General features: G+C 38.9%; 1 protein-coding gene across 4 annotated transcripts in view; it reads right to left on the reverse strand.

The window, feature by feature from the left end:
- LOC138036170 (uncharacterized) overlaps positions 1–7,500 on the reverse strand; it is a 55,569-nt gene that overhangs the window by 18,385 nt on the left and 29,684 nt on the right. For all 4 annotated transcript variants that reach the window (XM_068882530.1, XM_068882528.1, XM_068882529.1 and 1 more), the window contains 3 exons: positions 4,882–5,226; positions 3,916–4,194; positions 2,010–2,148 (listed from right to left, as the gene is read on the reverse strand). In XM_068882530.1, the coding sequence (XP_068738631.1) occupies positions 2,010–2,148; positions 3,916–4,194; positions 4,882–5,226 (763 nt within the window). The remainder of the gene's footprint in view (positions 1–2,009; positions 2,149–3,915; positions 4,195–4,881; positions 5,227–7,500) is intronic.

The following is a 7,500-nucleotide window of genomic DNA, read 5'->3' on the forward strand; positions in this document are numbered from 1 at the left end:
GTATTCGAGAAAAATAAATTCCAAAAACGCTTATTTTGGATTTCAAATTTCCCGGGCGCCGCCATCTTGAATAATTGTGACGTAACTTGGTTGCCCTATTGTTCCAGAACAATCGCTCTTTGTATCAGAACAATAGGGCAACCAAGTTACGTCACAATTATTCAAGATGGCGGCGCCCGGGAAATTTAAAAGCCAGAATAAGCGTTTTTAGAATTTATTTTTCTCGAATACAAACGCTTTCATTAGAAAAAGATTGAGCAATTCCAATTATAAACATTATGCTCTGTAGTTTAAAGTTATTTTGTTGTTTTAGTGGAGGTTCCCTTTAAATGAGCCTGTTTGAAACACGGACAACGTCCTCGATTGCTCAAATGATCCAGGACGTGAACAATGGATGAAATCAGTGATCGGAAAATCAATCAATCAATCGATGCCAATCGATGGCAATTAATCGATTGATATTGATATTCGATAACCAATAGATGCCAAAGAAATTTGTGATGATTGATTTTGATCGATTATCAACTTTTATCGCTTATCGATACCAATTGATCAATTAATGGAGGGTGTAAACTGCAGGTTGCAGGTTGCAGGTCACTATTTCACCAAAGCTGAAACAACCCATAACTTTACTAATGCTAACATTAGGCCTAAAAAAACGATGTTAGCCTAATGTTAGCATTTTTGTAAAGGTTTGGGTTGTTTCAGTTATAGTAAAACAATAACCTGCAACCTTAACCTGCAACCTGCACTTTACACCCTCTGGAACAATTAAGTGACATCGATTGTCATTACTTGGCAATGCGGACTGTTCTCGAGAATTCTTACGCTCCTCCGGTAACTCAGGCTATTTACTACAACACTAAACGCTGCACTAGAATATTATTAGCCTAAGGGTAGTATATCGTCTTGGTGCGATGTATAAACGGGGTTGAAAAAATAAGAAAAAGAAATTCAAATAAACAGCATCTGAAAACGAAACAAGCCAAAGGAACGAGGAACGGCTATCGCTAGAACGAGGTGTGTACCGGGTGTTGTTGATTTGTGGAAACCAAACGAACAATCGGGTGAACATACAGCTTCAACTTATCTCAAACATTCAAACTAATGCACGTACGTGAGATGCTTAAAGCTTTTTATTTCCAATCGAAGGCAATCGATGATTCGCGGCCACTTTTGAGTGATTATCGATTGGCCAATGCGAATCGATGTAAATTAACTAACAGGAGATCTATTGGTATCGATTGATCGATTGATTTTCCGATCATCGATTTCATCGATTGTTCACGTCCTGATGATCATAGACTGGTCTTCCCAGAATATAAAGCAGTCTTTTTGCTACGAATAACACAGTAGCCTCTAGCATCATCAAAATACTAGCTCTAACTTTTGAAACAAGGTTTTGTTTTGCATTATGCAAAACCGTGAAGAATTCCATCGTTTCGGCGGGGGGAGTTTAAAGTGAGCAAATGCTACTGTATGAGGAGACGAGTGTTTTGCCGTACCGCTGGAAGGAAGAACTAACTGAAGCAGTCATAACCATAACATTAACAATGCTGTGGACTTTTTAGGTTTACGTAACCTCTTAATGCAACGGATATAGACGGGAAAGAACAACCATCCACGGCATCTTCTCAGATTGAAAATCTTTCTCCTTATGTGTCATTATGTGGCTAGTTAGGCCAAAGTTGTTTCTCATTAGCACCCTTGATATTAAATCCCAAGTTCTTCAGTCTCCATTTTACCACTTTTTCTGCACGATGATGCTGAAAGATTGCTTTTAGCATTATTATGCAGAAAAAGTCTGTTAGGACACTCAAATAAAAAAAATGCCTTTAACAAATAGCATGATTTTGAGGATAAATTTTATTCTTCTGATATTTCGCATTTAGTTTTCATCAGCAAGCGAAAGGTTACTACATTGTTACCAAGTTTGCGTATATACAATTGACTGGAGGTAGAAGCAATAAATACAAGTGTTTTAGGAGTATTGTCAGTTAATAACTCACAGCTTTGTCGTGGTTGTTGGAATGTTGTTCAACAGATGAGCTGAATATTTCCCTGTGCAGCGAAAGATGTTCTCGGGAAATTGAATCCACCAATATGTAGTGCCGCGGCAGTCACACAAATTCACACAAACGCGAAAATCTGTGAAAGATAATCAAAGCTTTGTGAAATAGTAAAGAAATAGCCCAGCCTTTATGGGATTTGATTTAAATTTCACACTTCGGAAAATATAGCTAATGCATTAAAGACTTGATGTCGACTCAAACCAGTTTCAACACTTTCAAGAGACCTTGTGATTAGGAGGATTGACACTACAACACTTTATCACGTAACACCAAGTTATGATACCATGTGAACATCGTTTATTGCTAAACAAGATACAGTCATTTTTGTGACGTAAGAAGTTATCATGCCAACAGGAAATCCTCGCAAGAACATCGTATATTTTGGCTTTAGTTGCTCATATCTGAAAAAAAAAACTCGGAGACCCCAATTTTTTATTGCACAAAAGTGATTAGCAGGTCAAGATGAAACTCTCTGCAAAATTTAAAAAAATTCTGTGGACCGGATTTGGAGCTATCTTAAATTTTCAATTATTTACGGTGGCTCTGAATTCCGGTCCACAGAATTTTTTAAACTTTGCAGAAATAAAAATGGGGGTTACCGAAGTCGTTTTTGAAATATGAGCAGCTAAAGCCAAAATATGGGGTGTTTTTGCTGGGATTTGCTGTTGCCACGGTAACGTTTTACGTCACAAAAATGACCGAATCTTTTTCAGCAATAATTGGTGTTTGACATGGTACCATAACATTGCTGTTAAGGACGTTCGCGCGAAAATTTTTCAACATTGATTTTTTTCTGAAACTTTTACCACTGTAAGATAATGAGTTAGTTATGTCAGAGAGTAAAAAAAATGGGGGGTCACCGACTTCGTTTTGGAGAGAACATGCCCGGAAAAACACCCAAAATGTGACAAAATCGGGCTTCGTTAGCGAATAAGGCCAGTGTCTGTAAACCCAAATATATTGCACTTAAATCTTTGAAGTGAAATCTTCTCTGCCAAATATTGTTTAAGTGGACTTACTAAGTGAATTTAGTCAACTGGTGAGGTTCCTTAAAGATCAAGTTCGCATTTAGCGACCACAGTTTCATGCGCCTTGCAGCCGCAAGATGGCAGGATTTGATGTCCCATGAGCAGAAATCTTGAAATTTTTTTAACTTCCCACATTGATTTTTTGTTCATTTTTGGACAACGTGGAGATAATTGTAAATAAAATCCGTTTCTGGAAAGAAAAATAGGGGTCACCGAACGTCCAAGAGCATTAAATCCAGGCAAAGCTATAGCAATGGCCTTTTGCCCTATCATTTCTCATTTTATTACTTAGCGCGCGCGCTCGTGTATGACGTGGCGTGTGCATTTGCGTGCGCAGTAAGGATGCGCAGAAACAATTGGCGCGAACGTCCTTAAGTGATAAAGTGCTGTAGTGTCAATCATTCTAATAAGAGAGTTTCTTTCAAGTGTTAAAACTGGTTTGAGCCGCCTTAGTTGGCCAAATTACTTTATAAGATTATATTCTGGGGAGGTTTTTGGTGTTTCATGTTTGGGCGCTCTTGTCTCAAAAGAAAGTGAGCTGTAATTCGTACGTGTGCGAATGAAGCATCTGATTATAAACAAGTGGAAATCGGAATAAAACAAAGTGTACTAACGACAAAAGAGGATTCAGTTCCACTCGGGCGGAAATGGTTTGCGTAGAGCTGTTAGCTGTAAACTACTGATAAGGGATATTAATGTTATGGAAAAATTATTTTAGACTTGGAAATTAATTCGTCGCTTTATTGCTACAGCTTTGTTTCGTGTGATGATGAACTAACCACATTTGGAGGGAAATAAAGTCTATATAATCTCACCTATAAGAGAAACGTAAAACGTCTTTGATTCGGTGCCAACTTCATTGGTAGCGACGCAACTATAGTTACCACCCTGGTTGAGTTTGCTCCACACTATGCCCTTCCCGAAAGCCAAGGTTGTAGTTGAGTTCATCAATGATATATGGATCGGTGGCGTCCCTTCAGACGAGCACCACACATAATGCTCCGAGACGGTTCGAACCATTCGTAAAGGAATTATTACCCTTGGTTTAGAGATTGTTCGAACCATTCGTAAAGGTATTACTACCGTTGGTTTAGCTGCAATAAAAGACGATGTACAAATTTAGCCATCAGTTAACTATAGCACATTGTAAACGAACCTCAGAACCTTCAAAATAGTTACTTTGCTATAAGACCATCTCCAGAATTCTTACACGTTTTTACACTGTAACGAAGAAAGTGTAACAGTCCCTATACACTTCGTTAAATACTACTTTATTACTACCTAAACTTCATTTCAGCTCTTAACCACATGGAGTCATAGAAACGTTTCTGGCTTTCATAGCCGATCACAAGGGATACATGGGATGGTCAGGATCTACTCTCGTCTTCTGTTACTTTGCCAAAGGGAATTTAGAAACCCAGTCAGTTCGCAAAAATGAAATGCAACAGGAGATGAATATTAATTTGTTTGAAGATGCTCTAATAGAAAAGAAAACAAGTTAAAAACTTTAAGACTTTAATCCAAAGGTGCCAATAATGGACCAACTTCATTGGAAAACGAATTTCCCACATCTGAATATGTCATCACAGTTCTTCATATCCCAGTCAAATTTGCGAGTCCAGCGGACATAGTAGTACTCCTCTGTTGAGACAAACCTATGTGATGCCCAACATTTGCTTTTGGTTGGTTCTGCGTTAAACAGGAAAGCTTTTAGACCATGATAAAAATGATAAGTTCTCAGTACAACTGTAATATTAATAAGGAATTGTTTTTGGAATTACCTCTTCTTGTTCTAGAAGTATAAACTGCTTTAAAGCTTGCAACGCCAGTTGCAACTACCAACATGTAGCGTCCACTCGATTGTATGGAGAAATGACTCTTGTTTTCAGTGTAGTGCCCAAGTAACGTTTGAGACTCGTTCCTTCCATCATAGACTTTTACCGAACTGAATTTTGAGCCAGGTTGGTTCACGATATGAAGGGTAGTAAAGTTTAAATGTATATTGTGATGATGTGGTACCGCGATATGCCAGATGCAAGTATTTTCTATGACGAATGAGGAACTCAAATTGATTGCACCACTTGAGCCAATGACCATGAGGGAGCATGGTTCGGATGAAGCTACCCCTGTAAATATACAGGAAAATCACAAATGTCACTAAATTTTAAGGCTTTCACATGTGTGTCTTGTGTGTTTTCTCCCTTACAAATACAATAGAGATTTACACTGTTTACACTAATGATATATCATATGGAAAGCACCGTATAATATATGCAATTGTTTACAATTACGTGCCTAAAATACTCAATAAAACGTCATCTCAACGCTTACCGCAACAAGCAGTAAAAACACTTTTATGTTATGGAGTCCTTATGGATTAATATTAGTGTCTGTCATTTTGTTCACAGTCATGAACTTTTATATTGAATTATCAATGCAGAGTTGCACCCAAAATTCAGCGGCATTGCTATTAACAAATATTTCGATGAAATTATGGATTTTCCATGTCATTTGCACTGCCTTTCCACACATTTAAGCGTTGGCTTTGCTCGTTTGTTTCGCTCGTTTTGCATTGTATTTCTTTCCTTGATAGTCTTGAGCATTCTTTGTTTTGGTGTGTATTAGGTACCAAATCAAAAACAGCCACAATTCGAGAGGACTTTGCCGGGTGCTGGATCAGGCAAATGAAGATACAAATGCAGATGCAGATGTATGTGTCATGCAACCTAGTGGTCTTTACGATTTGATATTGAGATTTCTGAATTATTTTCCACTGAACCCGTTCAATATGACTTAAGCTTGATTTCTTTGAGCTTCAGCTCTCTCAGGGGCGTAGCTAGAATTTTTCAGGGTGTTTGGGGGGGGGGGGGTAAGGGGAGGGGCTCACACTTTCTCAAACCCAGGGTACTTACCACTTTGTCATGTCGACATCCGCACTGTTTTTAGTGAAAGTGACAATTTTTTGGGTGATCAGAGAATGCGGGGGAAGGGACAAGCCTACAAAATAGCTGCATAGATGAAGTAAGTTCTAGGTGACATAAATTACTCTGTTCCAGTCTCACAGATATGGCTTGTAATATGTTGTTGTATTTTGGTGACTGTCAGAAAGGGGGGTCACGGGCACTCCAGGAATTCCCCCCCCATCCTGGGCACGCCCCTGGCTGTCTTCGGGAAATATCCTTTGTTTGTTTGATTGTTCTGATTCTGTAGCCAATCTCCTACCATACGACAATTCACTTCTCCTCTAATACCTTGCAGCACCTCTTCCCAACCAGACGCACCAAGTAGTTGGTAGGCTTGGCGTATCATTTACACCTGCGTGGTGGTTACTTTTCAAAGACGTTGCCTTTTCTTCTCAAGTTTTCTTGCAAGGATTGAAAAGCAGATAAACTTCTGTTAAGAGCATGTCGGAAAAATATTTCTTTGTTGTTTTGATATTAGACTTGCCTCAAGTCGACCTCAAGAGAATCCCAGGAGAAAATGTTTTGGCGAGCAAAGCATGATTTTTTGGACGTGAAGAGGATGAGCGAGCGAAAATCGATATAGCTGCTAACATTTCTTCGGGGTCGCTGTCGCCCTCTCAAAATCAATTGGCTTCCAGATCCGAAAATATTTTCTTGATGTTCCATATCGGAACAAAACTGCGTGGTAAGGTCAAAAGGGTCTCGAATTAATGAAATTTATGAAAGACAGGACTTGCAAGTTACTTGACCGGCCTGGTATATTAGATTCCTTTTGTCTGGGCCGGAGTGTAAAGAATAGACTCTCCTTAACTTCCACAAATGAAGTGCATACTGTTAAAAAGCACGTTTATTTCAGGCGATTTGCCTTTGGTCATGTCATCCTTGAGGTCAATTTGCTTTGTAGGTGATGGGCGACTGAGCAAAGAATTTCCAGGAATTTTCCCTACCAAAATTTCTTGACGTCGAAAGATAGCAACATAGGATCGGTGTTTCTTCAAACAATGTCGTACTGAACAATTATTTTGACATTCCTCATCATGCCTTGGGTTTTAAAGGCAACTCCTTGCTGTTTTCTGTATTCTTCTGAAAATTTATCTGCCTTACTACTTATTTGTGTTATACGAAAACCTTCTTCTGGCGAGTATTTGTTTCATACAATGCAGAGACGTCCTGATGCCACGTCATCACGAATTGAGTCGATTTGTCGTGAAGCCCGGTCGATTCAAAAGAGGCTGATTTGCAACACTACTTCATGTATCATTAAAATGCTGATATACAGTGATGGCACGTGTAAAGGCCTTTGGTAAAGAGAAACTATTTCGCAATCATTCGGAAGCCGTTAGACGTTTGTTTATGCAAGTTGCCTTTCAATACAGGTTAATTAATGGCTGATTGCGAGAGCGTTGAGTGACTCAACATTGGTGAATGTTTCATGCA

This window comes from Montipora capricornis, unplaced genomic scaffold, assembly GCF_036669925.1.
Source record: "Montipora capricornis isolate CH-2021 unplaced genomic scaffold, ASM3666992v2 scaffold_464, whole genome shotgun sequence".
Classification (NCBI taxonomy): Eukaryota; Metazoa; Cnidaria; class Anthozoa; order Scleractinia; family Acroporidae; genus Montipora; species Montipora capricornis.